The 18,262-nt window shown below is 47.2% G+C and overlaps 1 protein-coding gene across 5 annotated transcripts in view; it reads right to left on the reverse strand.

Annotated features, from left to right (window-relative positions):
• Positions 1 to 3,060: 3,060 nt before the first annotated feature.
• SPTBN1 (spectrin beta, non-erythrocytic 1) overlaps positions 3,061 to 18,262 on the reverse strand; it is a 196,192-nt gene continuing 180,990 nt past the window's right edge. For 4 of the 5 annotated variants that reach the window (XM_060168837.1, XM_060168838.1, XM_060168836.1 and 1 more), the window contains 9 exons: positions 18,066 to 18,204; positions 16,999 to 17,083; positions 14,992 to 15,188; positions 13,766 to 13,878; positions 12,985 to 13,048; positions 8,438 to 8,676; positions 6,784 to 6,957; positions 5,224 to 5,266; positions 3,061 to 4,391 (listed from right to left, as the gene is read on the reverse strand). In XM_060168837.1, the coding sequence (XP_060024820.1) occupies positions 4,173 to 4,391; positions 5,224 to 5,266; positions 6,784 to 6,957; positions 8,438 to 8,676; positions 12,985 to 13,048; positions 13,766 to 13,878; positions 14,992 to 15,188; positions 16,999 to 17,083; positions 18,066 to 18,204 (1,273 nt within the window). In that variant the 3' untranslated portion in view covers positions 3,061 to 4,172. Of the gene's footprint in view, positions 4,392 to 5,223; positions 5,267 to 6,783; positions 6,958 to 8,437; positions 8,677 to 10,749; positions 11,592 to 12,580; positions 13,049 to 13,765; positions 13,879 to 14,991; positions 15,189 to 16,998; positions 17,084 to 18,065; positions 18,205 to 18,262 lie in introns of those variants that run through there. The other variant, XR_009544039.1, reaches the window with a different exon arrangement.

Below are 18,262 nucleotides of genomic sequence, written 5' to 3' on the forward strand. Positions count from 1 at the left end.
TGGTTGAGAGTCCGCCTGCCGATGCAGGGGACACGGGTTTGTGCCCCGGTCCGGGAAGATCCCACATGCCGTGGAGCAGCTGGGCCCGTGAACCATGGCCGCTGAGCCTGCGCGTCCGGAGCCTGTGCTCTGCAACGGGAGAGGCCACAACAGTGAGAGGCCCGCGTACCGCAAAAAAAAACGAAAACAAAAGCCACACATAAATGTTTACAGCAGCCTCTATTTGTAACAACCCCAAAACTAGAAATTATCCAGATGTCCTCAGTAAGTGAATGATTAAGCAAATGGTGGTATATCCACCCCATTTAATAGCACTCAGCAATAAAAAAATGTATGGATACATAAAATACACACAATAACCTGGATAAATCTCCAGAGAAGTATGCCGAGTGAAGAAACGGCCAATCCTAAAAGATTACATCCTGGGTGATTCCATTTATACATCATTCTTGAAATGACAAATTTATAGCAATGGAAAACAGACTGGGGGTTGGCAGAGATTGAAGGCGGTGGGGCTGGCTACATAAAAGGGCAGCAGGAAGGATCTTTGTGGTGATGGACATGTTCTGTATCTTGAGTATATCAAATATTCCGGATGTGATACTGTGCTATAGTTTTGCAAGATGACACCACTGGGGGAAACTGGGTAAAGGGTACCGAATTACTTCTTACAACCCCGAGTGAATCTACAATGGTCACAAAATTTAAAAGTTTAATTAAAAAAAAAAAACTGTTCTCAGCAATTATATTGGTGGTGGTATTATTGGTATTCTGAGTTGATGCCTGTAATTTGCAGTGCGTGATTTTTACAGAATTCCATTATTTACCCTGACAGGACTGAAGATCACGATCTTATATGGCCTGTAACTTCCCCCTGTGAACATGTCTTCATTCGGATTTTCTAATCACATGTGCTGACATCAGCTCCTGATGACCCACCGAAGCCACTCTTCTGCGGCTGCTTCTCCTGCTGCCCATCATCTTCCACTTTCAGGCCTCAGGCATCCTCAGCAAGGGCAGTGAAGAGAGCATGTACCACCAAAACCAGGTATCGGGGGTCTGCAAGCCTCTGGAATTACGTGCAAAATGTTCCATCCACATCTACTTTCTATGGGAATCTGGGGTTGCTGGTTAGTTTCCTTTTGAGTGTGGCCTGCCTGCCACCTGCCTGGCTTTGTCAGGTAGGCTGTAATCAATCATGATGATGATGATTATTTTTTTAACATCTTTATTGGAGTATAATTGCTTTACAATGGTGTGCTAGTTTCTGCTTTATAACAAACTGAATCAGCTATACATACACATATATCCCTATGTCTCCTCCCTCTTGCGTCTCCCTCCCACCCTCCCTATCCCACCCCTCTAGGTGGTCACAAAGCACCGAGCTGATCTCCCTGTGCTATGCGGCTGCTTCCCACTAGCTATCTATTTTATATTTGGTAGTGTATATATGTCCATGCCATTCTCTCACTTCGTCCCAGCTTACCCTTCCCCCTCCCTGTGTCCTCAAGTCCATTCTCTACGTCTGGGTCTTTACCCCTGTCCTGCCCCTAGGTTCTTCATGACCTTTTTTTAAAATTTTTTTGGTTCCATATATATGTGTTAGCATATGGTATTTGTTTTTCTCTTTCTGACTTACTACACCTCACTACAAATAACTCAATTTTGTTTCTTTTGATGGCTGAGTGATATTCCATTGTATATATGTGCCACATCTTCTTGATCCATTCATCTGTCGATGGACACTCAGGTTGCTTCCATGTCCTGGCTATTGTAAGTAAATAGAGCTGCAATGAACTTTGTGGTACATGACTCTTTTTGAATTATGGTTTTCTCAGGGTATATGCCCAGTAGTGGGATTGCTGGGTCACACGGTAGTTCTATTTTCAGTTTTTTTTAAGGAACCTCCATACTGTTCTCCATAGTGGCGGCATCAATTTGCATTCCCACCAACAGTGCAAGAGGGTTCCCTTTTCTCCACACCCTCTCCAGCATTTACTGCTTGTAGATTTTTTGATGATGGCCATTCTGACTGGTGTGAGGTGATACCTCATTGTAGTTTAATCATGATTATTTTCTAAGATGCTTTTTCTTAAGTAAACATTTTGGTCAGAGGTTCACCTGTTGAGAATTGAACAACTTGATTCCAATCCTGAGTAAGGCGAGGGCAAGGGAGCGTCATGGTGAGATAAATGGCCTTGGGTGCTTGGGGGGGTGGGGTGCAGGTGGGGGTAGGGGGAATAAACAGTGAGGTCTCAGTTCACCTGAGGGCAACAGAAAGCCCTGATGCTAGTCAGCTGTGAGGCCCAGGACTGATGTCATGGTAGGCATGTCCTCTGCGGAATAAACTACTGAAAAGTCTATAATACTGGCACGCGTTGCTACTTTATGTAAGAAAACATGCAAGTGGTACGGAGTCGATACACACAGATAAACTAGGACGAGTACAACACACGTATCTAACCCACGATCCTACGCTGGCATCAGCAAACTGGCCCACGGGCCACACCTGGCCTGTCATCTGTTTTTGTACAATCTGTGTAAAACTGATTTTACATTTTAAATGTTTTTAAAAAATCAAAAAAGAATATGGTGTGGCACATGAAAATTATACGAAATTCAAATCTGTGTCCACACATAAAGTTTTACCGGAACACAGCCGCGCCCACTGGTTACACATCATCGATGGCTGCCTCTGTATTACACAATGGCAGAGTTTCAACAAACAGAATACGGCCTACAGAGCCTAAAACATTTACTCATCTCTGGCCACTTACTGAAAACGTTTTCTAACCCTTGCCTCAGAGCTCAGGTTTAGCGAGCTCTCTGGTAACTTTTTTATACATAGAAGATAAAATCTGGATGTAGAGCTGCAAAACATTCCATATTTATTACTCCGTTTATTGTAACTTTCAAAGCTGGGGTACCAGACACGCACAAGAATGCAAAATAGGAACCCAGATGGACGGTCTAATGTTTCCCGTTTGCTATTTCTCACTTTGCAAATTCCCTACATGGCGTGCACGCAAGGAGAGAAAAAACAACAATTACCCACCGTGCTAGATTTAAAAGCTTTTAATGACATAGCATATATTTAACAGATAGGGCAAAAGTCGAGAGGTACAGGTCATAACAACTGAGCACCGGGCCTGAGTGACCACCTCCCTGCTCAGGCCCAGCCTCTGGAGTTCATTCCTATCAATGCCATTTTGATTGTGCAGTAAGATGAAAATTTGTCATTACAATCGTTACAGTGACAGAGAAATGCACACTATGTATCAAATAGCAAGGTAATGAAGCAAATTATAACACAGTGTGGCAACGCACAAGCAAGTAACCATTAGGGTAACAGGACTTTGTCCAGTAAATGCTTCAGTTCCACTTGTACACTTACCAATGATTTAAAGGGTTTATTATACATCTAGTTTTATTATACTTTGTACTAGAATTATCTCAAACATACAATATAATGTATTTCAGCAAAAAAAAAAAAAAATTGAAGTTGAAATTACAGATTATTTAAAACAGTATCAGTTTTCTATTCCTTCTTGGATCCCGACATTCTTAACCGTCGTCCAGGCTGATGCAGAAGAGCCGCATGTCGTGTGTTAGTAAGTGATGCCAGATACAAACGGTTTGGTCTGTAGAGTTAACAATGGGGCTGCACTGTGGCTGCAGCGAGATCGTAATACACAATCTGTTTATTCCAGGTTAGACCCAGCACTTCTAATAGTCAAGACTCAAGGTAACCACTGGAAGTAAATGGAAGAGAATGGTGTTGGGAAGTTGGTACATTTTGTCTGTGGTGAGCACAGGACGCACTGTTTAAGCACCGCTGCCTTGCATACCAACAGCACTAGAGGCGGGTTATTTCCAACACAGCCTCACAAAATTGAGGAACCGTTTAAATATTGAGATCTAATCTATATAATTTCGTTAAAAAAAATCTGGTCTTCCCTCTGCACCTCAAGCTTTTTTGTAACTTGGAGATAAAGTGTTTAGGTGTATTTTCCCCTTCCCACCCCCCCGAGAAATGCTCTATAAATTAAAAGAAAAAAATCAACCACATTGAGGAACATTTAGGCACAGAGAGTAATGTGTTGGTTCTGAGCTTGCATGCTGGAATTTCACTGAAAAGGTTAAGAGAAGGGCAGGAGGTGACGGAAAGGAGTTCACTTCTTTTTGCCAAAAAGGCTGAACCTCTTTTCTTTGTCTTTCTCTTTGTCCTTCTCCCGTTTGCCGGGACTGGACTCGCTGGTGATGGTGACAACGCTGGTGGGCAAGGTCTGAGCCCGGCTGGATGCTGGCGTGCTCTGGGTGCTGGCGGACACCTCGTGTTTATCGGAGGAGATGGCAGAGGAGATGGCCTGGATCCATGTGTTCATTTCCTCCTGGATGAAGGAGGGGACACAGGTGAGACTCAACTAGGAGGGACGGGCATGAGATGCTCTCGGTCCACCTGGGTGACCGTGTGAGCCTCTGTGGGCTGGAAGGCTTGGGAACGGTGTGTCTGCCTGAGAGGGGAAAGCAGTTCCCAAACGAACCTCTGCTTTGTCAGGACAGTAGTGAACAGGATTGAACGCTCACCAGAATTCGGTTTACGGTACCTGAAGGTCCCCACTCTAGTATGTGGCCCTACAAACGTGGACGAGCTGGAAAGACTGGTCTACAGTAAGGTGTCAGGTCCCACCCCAGAAGATGCTTTTTCTTTTCTTTTCCTTTTTTAAACTGAAATATATTTGACGCATAACATTGTATAAATTTAACAGAAGTTGCTTTTTTCGAATTTAAAGCCCTGCATACGTGTTGTTTTCCCATCGGCTGACCCTCTCTCCTCTCAAGGAGGAGCACAGCCATGCAATGGTTGGTTAAAGGCAGTGGGGTGCAGTGGGTACAACGGGGAGGCTCCTGACTGGGCTGCAGGATCCACACCCAGTCCTGGGACCTGCTCCCTGTGCTTCACCCACAGTTCTCCTCCGCGGACTTCAAGGGACCCTGCACTAGGTCTCCTGCTGCGGCGGGAGGGCAGTGAGATGACATTCACCGCCTCTGAGAGATACAGGAGAACTGAACACCTGCCAGCGTTCATGACCGTGGAGGCCAGAGGCCAGAAGCCACCACTTGGATCATGACTTATGGGAAGAACATCGTAAATAAAGCTCATCGGGCCACCAACACTTGCAAACGTCTAAGTATCTGAAAAAATGAAACTTAGAAACTTACATCGTCTTTGGCTTGGAAGAGGTACTCATTGCCGTCATTTAGTCTGTAATTTGAAGGAAGAAACTCAGTCACAATATAACTTAAGGAAGAAAAAAGAAAAAAAATCCCCCAACTCTCACGTGGGATACAAGCAGGCCGCGGGAATCACACCAGAAATGCCTGTGGGAACCCTGCACACGTCGCCCACTGTGCCGGGGGCCTGCACAGGCCCAGCAGCCGCGCCCCGGGGCATCAAGAAGTCATATAATTGGGCCAATATGCACAGGTAATGTGGGTGTTTCAATCACTGGAAGGATTCAAAAAGCTCCGAACATGTCAACACCTGGATCTGTTGTGGCAAAGACCACTGGGGATGACTGATCACTGCTCTAAACTGAACGCAGAAGAAAGCTCTTTAAAACCCACGGGCCCTCCTGAAATTCTGCCACTGGACTTACATCCCCCACATTAACAAACACCAGGCTTTCTGAACTGACACCCAGAAAAGTTCTTCTAGACTTCTCTTCTCAGACACCTCTCAGAACAAAAGAAACTGCCCTGGCCGGGCTATCGCTGTGACACGGAGAGGACGCTGGCTGGGAGGGCCCCTCCTTCTCTGCTGCATCGAGAGGAAGCTGGTGTTCCCGGTGCAGAGGAGGTAAATGCCCTCTGCCGATATCCCGACGCTCTGAAGCTGCATCAAGGAAGTACAAAGTGGGCGTGCAGCCAGGGTGGGTGCCAGGCTGGCCGCGCCTGGTCTTACAGCGTGTAAAGCGTCCCAGGTCCCTGGGGCCTGCCTCCAGTGCCCGTCCAGGCTCAAGGAATCACCCCATTTGAACTGCTCTCGTTTGTGGTCCTTGGCCTCGTCCAGCTGGCATGAGGCTCACGTGTAACTGAGGACCAAAGTTTGCTTTTCAAATCCCAAAGCAACAGATGAAGTTAGTATCAGACTAAGTATCGTCCTAACCACTAACATGTTTACTTTTCATGCTTTTAAAAGAAAAACGGGTTTTTCCTGCCCATTTCCAAGTACAAGCCGAACTTCAGAGCTTGGATCCACTCTGTTGGGAGTCGTATGTGTTGTACAGGGTAGAGACATTTGGAACTGAATGGTTCCAGAGGCATCTGGAACATCCGCCGGGTGAGTCAGGGGAGCACAGGGCCCCTCCCGCCCCTTCCTGTTTGTCTCCACCTGGCTCCGGGATGACTCACTTGACCCATCTCCAGATAAGTCATGAGCTAAGAACAGCATCTCCTGGGTCTGGATTAGCTGCAAAGACGGGGAAACTATTTTTCTAAGCTCCCCTTAAACTGTGAAATGTGACTAGCTCACCTTGTCTCAGGAAACACTAAGTTCCAGCTTATAAAAAGGAAAGTTCCTTTTCTTCCATGTTCAGTTGTGCCGTTAACCGGCCACAGAGCCCAGAGATCCTAACCAAGACGTGTGCCTATCCAGTTTGTCACTTTGTTGGTGACTTTTTAAACAGCAGAGGAGGGGAATCAACCGATCACAGCATCTATCTAAGAGAACCAACCCCCAGAGTGAAAATAAACACACACCCACTCTCTGGCAACGCTCACCTTAGCTTGAACACGTGTTTCTTCTTTTTGTAATCAAGGGCCACTTCACAGATGGCTTCTTTCAAACTCACAGGGACCTCGCTGTGGTAGGGAATTCCGGAAGCAGCTGTCTTTGCATCTTTGTAGAAACCCATTTCTTGGTTATTTATGACACAGTAAACATTGTGCCAGGACCTGAGTAGTAAAGAAAGGAGTTTCAAGTTTCTGCCCCACACTCCCTTCAAGAACTAAGGGTCTGATTAACACGAAAATGATCCTCGCACAACACGGCATGATCCCCTGTTAAAAAAGCCCTTCCTAAATCCTGCTAAAAATACGCAATGGAACAAAATTCCTCTGTGGACTCCCAAGACAAGACACGTGCTGCTAGTGGCAGGTTTTTTGTTTTGTTCTGTTTTGTTTTGCGGTACGCGGGCCTCTCACTGTTGTGGCCTCTCCCGTTGCGGAGCACAGGCTCCGGACGCACAGGCTCAGCGGCCATGGCTCACGGGCCCAGCCGGTCCGCGGCATGTGGGATCTTCCCGGACCGGGGCACGAACCCGCGTCCCCTGCATCGGCAGGCGGACTCTCAACCACTGCGCCACCAGGGAAGCCCTAGTGGCAGGTTTTTGAGGGCCACTTCTCACTCTGAGTTTGAAGAAAACCACAGTGCCCTCTTTCATTACATAAAGGTACTCTTGGCTCTGACGGGAAAGACTTTTGCTGGTGTTTGGTACACTCTTGGGGTAACAGGGTACAGGCCAAGCTCCCTACTGGAAACATGCCTGTCCTTAGGCAGCTCCTCCACCTCAGCTTCATTCTGTAATGAAGTGGCCTGGCAACGTGACAGGGAGGGGGAGGCAGACCCAGGGCCACTAGCACTTACGGTACACTGGCTGAATTAGAATAAGGTAGCCTTTCCCCCCAGGGTACAGCAAACTGTCCTAATATACCGCTTTTATTAGAACAAGACACTTTACTGCCACCTGCCTGTATTAACAAATAAATCTATAATGTCCCCAATGTGGATGGCAGCTCTTAGATGGGATTCCCTTGTACAGTGTACAACCTGTACAACCGTACATGGTGGTCCCAGGCAGTTTAGTTTACTGGTTAAGCACACGGGCTGTGGCATCAGATGAGTTTTACCCTAGCTGTGCCATTTACTAGGAAGCTACACTGAGTGAGCTTTCTTAACCTCCCAGAGCCTCAGTTTCTTCATTTGTAAAATGGAGATAATACAAGTAGGGCTACTGAGAGAGAATGAATATAAAGACTGATATGGAGATAAGGTAGGGGAAATGGTGAATGTCTTAAAACATCCCACAGGAGGGAAACCACAGTGAAATCATTTCACTCTAGGGAAGACTCCCCCACCTCAATCTAGCGATATTCCTTCTCAGGAGGAACTACTAGGGCCTCTTCTTGCTGTTCCCACACACACACACACACACACACACACACACACACACGTAGCTCTTCCTTCTCTCGGTGAATAAAAAAGCACTCTACTGCCGCTTCCCAACGTCAGTCCCGAGAAGGATGTAACGCCCGGGAAGCTACAGAACAAATCAACCACATAAACACACACTCCCCTTTCGATCAAGAGTGGCCCACCCCCAGCTCTTAATGGGCCGGCTCCCCCCCGGGACCGCCTCAGCCTCTGTGCTGTTACCTGCTTGAGGCCTTCTTATTGTGGGCCTCCCACTCGTGCTTCCGATTCAGGAAGCCTTCCATCTGGGCCAAAGGCGTCTCCTGGGTCCTGGCCGGCAAGGTGGCAGCACTCTGGGCCGGGAGGGCAGTCTTGGCTTTGCGCTCGGAGGTGGGAGAGGGGATGGGGCTGGACTCTTTCGAGCTTGTCCTCTGTTCTGCAGCGCCATTGACCATTTCGCTCGTGTCCACCGTTTCTGCCATCTAGGGACAGTGGAGAGGCCGTTCAGCTAACCCTGTGAGCCCCCGGGGTGACCACATACGCTCTGACTCGCACACGTGGCTGTGTATAAATGCCTGGCACAGATCGAGGCAGTACAGTAAAACCATTGCACATCCCACAAAGCCAGCTGGACACCAAGGACATTAGAAGGTGGGAATGGATTAATACCCGCCCGTTTACGGGGAAATGAGAAAAGCGAAATGCCAGGATGAGTTTTACTGCACTCTGTTCCTCTGATCAATCCATTTTCTCTAATAGAACTCAGATCATTTCCTCTTATGGTTACTTTAAAACAAAAGGACAACAGTTAACAATCACACATATTAAATATGAGAGAGTGGACGTTATACAGCAGCCACCTTACAACCAAGGACGCCACCAGAAGGGCTGGAAGTTGAAGCGAAAGGGCATTCACAAACAGATGGATAGACAACTCTATCAGAACTACACGGCATTCCCCCAAAGTCAGACAAGAAAGACCTTCGGTTTCTGAAAATGCTCTCCGGCTCTCCTCCCACCACCCCTCGACACATCGTCATAAACACATGCAGAAATTAGGACGGCAATCATGCATTTCACATCTACCATCCCCGTTAGACTTTGGAACTTAAGAGCTGGAAGGAAATGAGGCAAGTCAACGAACATCAATTTAACCACATCTGCCGAAGTTGTATCGTGAGTGGGTTGTAGTTTGTGTTAAAGGAGCTGGAAAAGCCAATCACAGTCACTCAACACCACACGGCTATTTACCCCCAAACAAAGACAGAACCAGGGCCTTCCCCATCACGTGTTGGTTGATCACGGTGCCTTGCTGCACTGAGACGGGAAAGCCCAGACAGCCAGGCTTCCAGCGGCTCTGACCCTTCAGGCTGGAGACGTCTTCGGGAGCTGTTCCTTCCCAAGCTCACTTATACTGTAACCCTCATGGCTTTCCGGCTTGGGAAATGCAGTAGGGTCTCCATTCATTATCGCTTTCAGCCTGTGTGCCATCAACTGTGTACCATGAACTGAAGCGGCCCCTGGCTTGGTACACCCAGGGCGTGGGATTAGCGAGTTACTAAAGCTGGGTGTGGCTGACGCTTTAGTGGATTACAGACAACCTGCACCCTTCGTACACGGACAAACACGGAGGTGTCAACGGCACGCTCATTAGATACGTCCCCCACCTCTGCTGCCCAGAACCACGTGACAGCAAAATTAGCAGCGACAGCCTCAACAGGATCAGTGGGAGACTGGCCACCACCACTTGAACATCCGATATGTCAACTCTCAGGAACTGGGATGTCTCCGTTGGGCCTTATCTAAGTGGTGGGCTGGGAGTCAACTTTATACTCTGTCTATACAAACCATTACTGTCAGCAGCGGGGTTTAAGGTAAGACTAGAGGCTATGCACTTGAAGGGTGTTTGTGATTAGAACCCTTTATCCACACAGCAACGTGGAAAAAGGATTCTTAGGGCAGAATGGCCTAGGGAGGAGATGCATGGTGATTATCCTGGCCTTGCAAGTGACGGCCTGTCGACCAGTGCTTATAAGGAGTCGGCCACTTAAATATCTCTCTTGCCTTTCCCTTTGAAAGGAGAGACAAAGGGGAAATAGTAACCAAAAAAACAAAGCCCCCGAGTCAAAAGTGAGTGAGTGGATTTTAAGGCTGACACATCTGTTCTAGTGTGAGATTTCAGGAAACTTCTGGTTGGGAGGAAGTATGAGATCGGTCTGGAAGGCCTGTGCCAGGCATGAGTCCAGGGAGACATGGGGTTAGTGTCTATAGAAACCAGGTTAAACAAAAAAAAATTAGTGCTGCAGGTGTGACTCAAAAACTGCTAGTGACAGCAGTGACCTGGATAGAGGAACGTTTACTGGAAAAAGGCTAAAATTTATCATACTTGGTCCAACTTCAAGGTAGGTGACAGCCAGGGGAAGCCCCTTCTGGGGGACATTCTGCAGCAAAAATTTTTTTCTTTAGAGTTAGAAGGAAAGAGAAAACCCCAAACCAGTAGGCAGAGATAATTAATGTTTATGCAAATGAATCACTAACCAAGAAAACAAGGAAAATAAAAGGAACAAAATGAATTTTAATGGACATGTGCTTAAGCATGCCAACAGACAACACGCCACTAGAGACAAACATCAAAAGCAAATCGTAGTGCTGTGACCAAACAGTGGGTACATGTGGATACACCCCTACCCCCACCCCACGTTGCTTCTCTTTAGCGATTAGTGGCTGCGTACACCTGAGATACTTCAGTCAGGAGGTGAACGTAAATGCAACGTGACAACTAGTAGCACAAGGAACACCTGATTGGTTTTCTAAGTGCAAGAAGCAACACTACCTTCAAGTTCATTAACTTGAGTCTCTGCACCGTAACTCAGAAGAACGAAAAGAACTTTTCTTCTTCTGATACAATCCAATTTCAATTAAAACTCTGTCTGGCAAGCTACAATTAAAAAATCTAGATAAAAATAGGCATGAGAACAAACGCCGAAAGCATCACAGCACTCCTTTCTTTCCTGTGTGCTTATGTGGCTTTGTTTTGTTTTGTTTTGTTTTTGGTCTTCTGAATACGAAAGGCATAAAATTGGGTATTAGCCCTCATGATACAAAATTTAAACATATATATATGGACACATCACATATATACATATAGACCAATGACACATATCATTTGGAGCCAGTTAACACATGTCAGGGCTCCCTAATCACCAAAGATGAAGCAGTAGTTTCTTTTCTAAAATGAATTTTGGTGAGTTTGAAGGCAGAGACCCAATAATGGTGCATACTACTCCCAGAACATAAGAAGCTTGGCATCTATCTATATACCCATCTACGGTCGCAAGTAGATAGATATGTACATAGAAATGAGGAAAAAACAAACAAGATGCTATATGATGTTATCCTGACAAAAGAAAAAAAAAAGACATGCATCATGAAAAGACAAATTAGACTTAACTCATGGAGAACACATATCAAAACAGGTTTTCTGATTCCACTAACATCTAAATATGGCAAATGAGCAAGTGAATGTCTCACAAGGCTTTGATGTAATATGGACTTGGTTTGGTGAATAGAATTTCGTTAAAACATTTTCAAATCCCTGCTGGTGGTCTGATAAATGTCACCCTAAACGACTCTTTATTAGAGAGCTTCACAGAAGGACTTAGGAAAATGAAAAATGAATCAGAAGATCTATACGAGACATACTACAGAGACGCTGAAGGACTTCTGGAGCCTGGAGGCAGGCAACAGCTCCTGGGGGGGTTCCCCCAAGTGCGTCGTTCAAGTAATCAGGGTGAACCAGAATGGCTTTTGTTCCATTTGTTTGCAAAATTTAAACAGTTTGACACCCTGAAGTCATCAACTGAACGGAGAGGCGTGGAGAAGTCTGGTAGGCAGGCTTCCCCAACGGGCCGAGAAGCGCTGCCACACTTGCCACATCCCATGTTCCGGCGGTGCCGACAGTGACCCAGACAGAGGCGGTGGCAGCAGTCAGTGGGCCCCTGACTCCTGAGGCCGGCTGCATTATCTGCTGCAAGCGAGCCTACAATTCTCGGTTCAGGACTTGGCAGAAAAAAATAAAGAGAGGACCTGGTTTGTAAAAAAGTAATAAATGATCTGAGGGTCTCAAAACTGTTCAGATTCTGCACCTAAAGTTTAAAAAAAAAACCTTCCCAAGTAGATTCAACCTTTCTTTTTTTTTTTTTTATCATTTTCAATAAATGAATGTATCCTTCATGGAATGTTACACAGCTGACTCTAGGTTTTAATCTTAGTACTGGAAGTCTCCCTCCTCAATTCCTAGTAAACTACTGCAGGTTAATAACTCTGTAAAGGGGGCTACGTATAGTGCAGGACTGCACCCTGTTAGTATAGCTGGATGTGTCATACCTGTCAGATTCTAGTTTTCTTCTTCATTTTGCTGTAATCTCATTTAATTTCAATTACTCACGTAAGGCTTTCGCTGCAAAATCTTAATAAAGTAAAAAGCTCACGATAAATAAACAAAAAATACGTATGTTGCTTTCAGGCAACTGAGCATCCATCAGTTAAAAAACTCAAATAAACATGAATTAAACGCAAACAAATATGAAACCAAGGAAGGCTATGAATTAAGTAAAATTTTTAACACTGTGGGTGAAGTGGAAGCCAAAAGGTCAAACCAACAGGATTTGGAAAGAGTGGTTCTTGACAAATGGTAGTGAACTTCACAGTCCAGACCACGGCTGGTCACTGGCTGTCCGTCTGCTATTAAAGTTTTTGTAGTTTTGGTAGGTTTGAGAGCGGTAACTAACCCGTGGAGATCCCTGTTCAGCCGGCAAACCATTCTGGGAAACTTGCTCTCCTTTTGAAGCATCCCTGTTGGGGAAGGGGGAGAAAGAAGACAGAGGAGAGAAGAGGAGGAAAGGGGGAAGGAGGGAGGGGAGAGGGGAAGAAAAGAGGAGGAGAGAGAGAAGAAGATGGGGGAGAACACAAGTCAACTTCATTAGAGCCCTTCTCTCAGGAAAACATATGCAGCCCTCTTTCACATGACGTGATTTCTTTCTAAAAACTCTTTGTTTCAAATTGACTCTAGATAGAGAGAGTAAGACCACAGGCATCCCTACCCATAAAGGTGGCATTCAGGGTTGTCATGGAGCTTGGACCCCAGCAAAATAATCAGCCTTTCAGAAATACAGAGTAATTTCTGCCCTTCGTGTCAAAGTCACCCAGAACTTTCAGAAAGCATCACCACCCAGTCACTGGCCTGAAATCTGGGTAGTTCACTCCATCCCTTTACTCATGTGGAAATTCTAAGTGTGTGTGTGTGTGTGTGTGTGTGTGTGTGTGTGTACACACGTGTGCACAGCAGAGGTGGTTGCTGTCGACATTCCACTCCCACTGCCAACACTGCAGTGTGACTGTGGACAAGTCACTCTCCTCAAATGTTACCCAGGGGTGACCGTACGGAGTCTCAGTAGTCTTCAGAAGTGACTAACAGGAAGGGCACATCAGCACGGGCTTAGAAAGTGTGCTCCCTAAACCTCTCTTGTCACTGAAGCTGAGACTGAAGTGGGCGGGCTGCCCGTGACTCACCACTGCTGCTGGGACTCGGTCTCCTCGGAAACCTTCGAGCTCGGCTCAGGAGAAGGCGGCCGCCTCTTCCTCTCCTCTTCCTCTTGCTGTCTGCGCACTTCCAGTAGCTCCAACTGAGGGAGAACACGCTGATGTGTGGCAGAACCCCAAACTCTACCTCTTTTAAGGAGAGGGCTCCAGGCAAACCCTCCCGTCTGAGTGGTCTACGCTGGATCACGCGGGACAACCAGAAGCTCTGACATCCTAAGCAAAATCTCGTTAAGGTGACAGGAACTGCAGCTACAACCCAGAACCACAGGAAACAAGAGGCCTGAGTGATGAAACAGATCCATTCTACGGGATGGCAGAAGCCCTGCGAGTTGTGTGTGCCCCTGGGATAGCGGGTTTAGTTTCTAAACGAACTCTGCAGCTCTCAACTTTGCTGAGGAAGAAAGCACCTGAGCATGAGGGTCCGTGCTGGACTTCTCATCAGAGGTCAGACCAACACCACTGAGTCAGAGCTGCAATAATTCCCACAGAGGCTTCTTGTGCTGCGGTAGGGATTCAGGTTCAGCCAAACCTCAATAACACGTTAATAAAAGCCAGGAGACAGACTAACTGGAACTAAGCCATTTCATGAGCAATGTATGCATGTACCCAAAGTATTCCGTTTTAACACACATGTGTCCAGGTACATTTTAGATGCCCACGACTGTAGAAATCGGGAAGCACGCCATAAAGAATCAGCCTTCCACCAGGAGTGCAAGTGTCTTGGGAGAGAAAAGACCAGTTGAGCAAGGCCTGTCCTGAGGCCTTTATTTTGGCAGAAGAGATTATCAAGACTGGGGAGAGTTTTCAGTGGTCTAAGATCGAGCTACTAGTGCTTGACGGGAATTCTAATCCTGAAATCGGAAGAAAACTGTAAGGCTATGCTCCCTAGAAACCACGGCTTCTATGAGGTACAGGAAGAAAAGCAGATCAAAAGAGAAAAGCAAATCCCAATCGATCAATCCCCAGACAGGAAGTGACCACAGACCTAGGTGCCCAGGAAGTGGTGGTTGAGGGGGCAGGAGCCCCGGACCATCTCCCCACGTTCTGTACCAAGAGAAACACCAACTCCAGGAAGATCCTTACTGCTTTTAAAATCAGAGCGATGGCCTGAGCTCCCTAGCCTAGGAGGTGAGCAGGAAGGAGAGGCTGCCCACGGGAACCAAGGCAGAGCACCCCGGCTCCCAGGGCCCACTTACTGTCGTCAGCCTTTCCAGGGCGGAGAACCTCTCGTCCCAGGTCGCGGCAGACTTTTCAAAAGCCTCGTGGCGCTTGATGAGCTTCTCCACCTCGTCCACGCTCTGGCCTATTTCTCGGCTGGACAGGTAGGGCTCCTGTCCGAGCAGCCAGGCCTCGGCCACACTGGCGTCCCTTGAGAACTGATGGACCTCCAAGACTGCACAGGGAGCCAAGAGTGAGTGTGGGGGCAGGGTGACTCGGGAGCTCAGGGAGGTGCTGCCCTCTGCTGGCAGCTGCCGGCACAACCAGCTTACAGTCTAGTCTAGATCTGCGCTGTGCCCATAAACGTCATGTGAGCCTCACGTGTACAGCTGTAACCTTCCCAGCAGCCACATTCAAAACAGGTGAAGCTGATTTCAAATGCATAATTTAGACAACCTGATATAGCTGTTATTTCAACACCTAATCAGTATAAAAATTAACTGAGTTGGGCTACATCTTTTTTTTTCTCCTGTCTTTGAAACCTGACACGTGTTTTATAGTTGGAGCACATCTTAATTTCGACCAGCCATGTTGCAAGTTCTGAAGAGCCCCATGTGGGCCGTGGCTACTATATGGCCATGCAGGACCAGGAGGTATGCTCTGCTCACTCAGCCCTACTTCAGTGAGGTAAGCCCCAGAGCCCTGAAGAATTCACAATTTACATATAACCAGGTTACTCTGATGGGACAGCCATTCACCAATCACCCTCTCTGGGGTGGCAGTGCCATGTTTTACTTTGGGGGGTTGAGAGGCAGGGAAGGATCTGGAAGCAGTAGGGAAAGTAGGGACAGCATGGGCTAAGGCTTCTGCTTTATTCATTCTGTTCCTCCACACGTGAGGAAACGCAGCATGACCTCCACCCACTGCAGCTGTGAGAAGGCAGGCCAGACCTCAGCTCTGCCTGCGCTGTGGCTGGCATTTTCATTATACCTTAAGCAGCAAAGGTTGGGGTCATTCAGGTAAGAAGACGACTGCGGGCAGCACTGGTGTCACCCTGGTGGCCTCCAACACGGCACAAGGAGATGCCCCCGCTTCTCGAGAAACTTGTCACCTCATCAGGAATGCCCAGCATGCAACCTGGTGCCTAGCTCACAGTGGAGTGTAATCTGGGTTTTGCTGAACTGAACTGAACTGAACCTGCCCTGGGGGCTGGCAAAAGTTACAGACCAAACCCTCATCCAAAGGATGATCAAAAGTGGGATTTCTTTTTCAGAAGAACTGAGATGCCTCCACTAGGTCTCTTATACACCGTTCAGAAAAGGCCCCTTGGATTCTGCTTCTAGAACGCACTCCTGGTGCCTGAGAATAAGGTTATAATATAATATAAGGACAGAGCCCGGAGCCCCAAACACAGAATGGCAAAGTACGGTAAATAATGCTTCAGTTGGGCTACCCCTGCAGTTCATACCAATCATAAATGCTCTTCCTGATACTGTATATTATGGATTCTGTGTTAGCTCACATATTCCTTTATAAAATGAGATTAAAAATAGGATCTACCTCAGAGGGTTATTGTGGGAAGTCAATAAAGAAAAACATATAAAACACTTAGAATAATGCCCGGTTCACTGCAAAATCTTTATGGTTGTAAGCTTTCATAAGACCTAACAAGCAAACTTTCCATCTTCTTGACTCCACAGTAACAATTCTCCTTAAAGATAACTGGCGGAGAAGGGGCTCCTGTCTGCACTCTCCCAGAGGGATGCCACATCCTGTCGTCCCCATACTGTTCCTACACACTCAGACCCCACTCGCAACACTGAGGCCAATCATGAGATAAAAGATAATGACTATGTCACAGGGAACTACTTAAAAATACTTATTAGCATGAAATGGTGAAACAGGATATTAAAAAAGCAGCATTCAGAAAGACTCCAAAAATCATTAAGGGATAACATCATATCAAGTCAATTAAAGCAGGTAAATAAACTGGCTTGCTTTCAGTGGGGACCCAAAAAGAACAGAGAGATTAGGTACATCCTTACTCAGTCTTAACCATTCCCATCGGTCTTCCCACTTGTCAATCATTTCTTTCCTCTTTTCCGTCAACTGCAGTAACTTCTCCTTGATCTGTGAGAAAAGAGGACCCCAAGGACATCTTAATAGAGTAGATCACATCCTCCTAGTCTGACCCTTGATGGGCCACATTGCGGTACGCGGGCCTCTCACTGTTGTGGCCTCTCCCGCCGCGGAGCACAGGCTCCGGACGTGCAGGCCCAGCGCCCACGGCTCACGGGCCCAGCCGCTCCGCAGCATGTGGGACCCTCCCGGACCGGGGCACGAACCCGTGTCCGCTGCATCGGCAGGTGGACTCTCAACCGCTGCGCCACCAGGGAAGCCCAAGAAAAACACTTTTTATGTAGAGACCACCACTAAGGCAGGAAAGCTCTAAGGACTGCTCAGTTTATCTGCGTACTGGGAGAGGAGAGAAAAGCATGGCGACGTTCCTTCCAGAAGGGGCTGGGAGGAAGGCCGGGCTCCACCCAAAGCTGCTCTGTCGTGAGGAGGCCAACAATGCACTGAGCCCCCTCCAGACTCCGGGGCTCCCTGTGGCGAACACACTCAAGTTAAGAGCGGGGGCCGGCGAGAGGGGCAAAGCCCTGAGCTCTCGGAGGCCTCACACTGATAACCACTCCCCTCTGTGTCACCAGCATCCCAACTCGACTTAGCAACCACCCACTGAAGAGCAAACAGATCTAGGGCACAGGTGACAGAGAAGGGGTGACACCTTCTAGAACTGATGGAGGAGGTGAGAAAGGACGAACCCTTGACCAGAGGCCCTCAAAAATTGTCTTCGGTGCCATGGATTGATTGGCTCTATACCTAGAGACTTGCCTGTCTCATTCTACACATACAGGAAAGAAGCAAGGAGTTCTGAAACACAGGTAAGTGTGTGCGTACGTGTGTGTGAATGTAAGCATAGATTTCTCTGTGTGTGTGTCTATATATGCCCCCCCACACATACACACACGCTCACAAGAGTGAGTCACTTTACATCTGAACACCAGCTGCGCTCAACCACAGGGGCCCCAAAGCGTAAGCGGCATCCTACCTCCTCTGATGCGTAGTGCTTCCTCGCCAGCAGCGATTTCCCAAGTTCAATGCAGGTCGTGAAACTGTCATTACGAGCATCGATTTCTGCTTTGATACCTTGATGATTATTCATTAATAGTTCAACAGAGGACACATCCCTAAAATTACACAAATAATACTTCCTTTAGGAGACCAAGCCTTTCAAACAAATGTGTA

This window comes from Lagenorhynchus albirostris, chromosome 13, assembly GCF_949774975.1.
Source record: "Lagenorhynchus albirostris chromosome 13, mLagAlb1.1, whole genome shotgun sequence".
NCBI lineage: Eukaryota > Metazoa > Chordata > Mammalia > Artiodactyla > Delphinidae > Lagenorhynchus > Lagenorhynchus albirostris.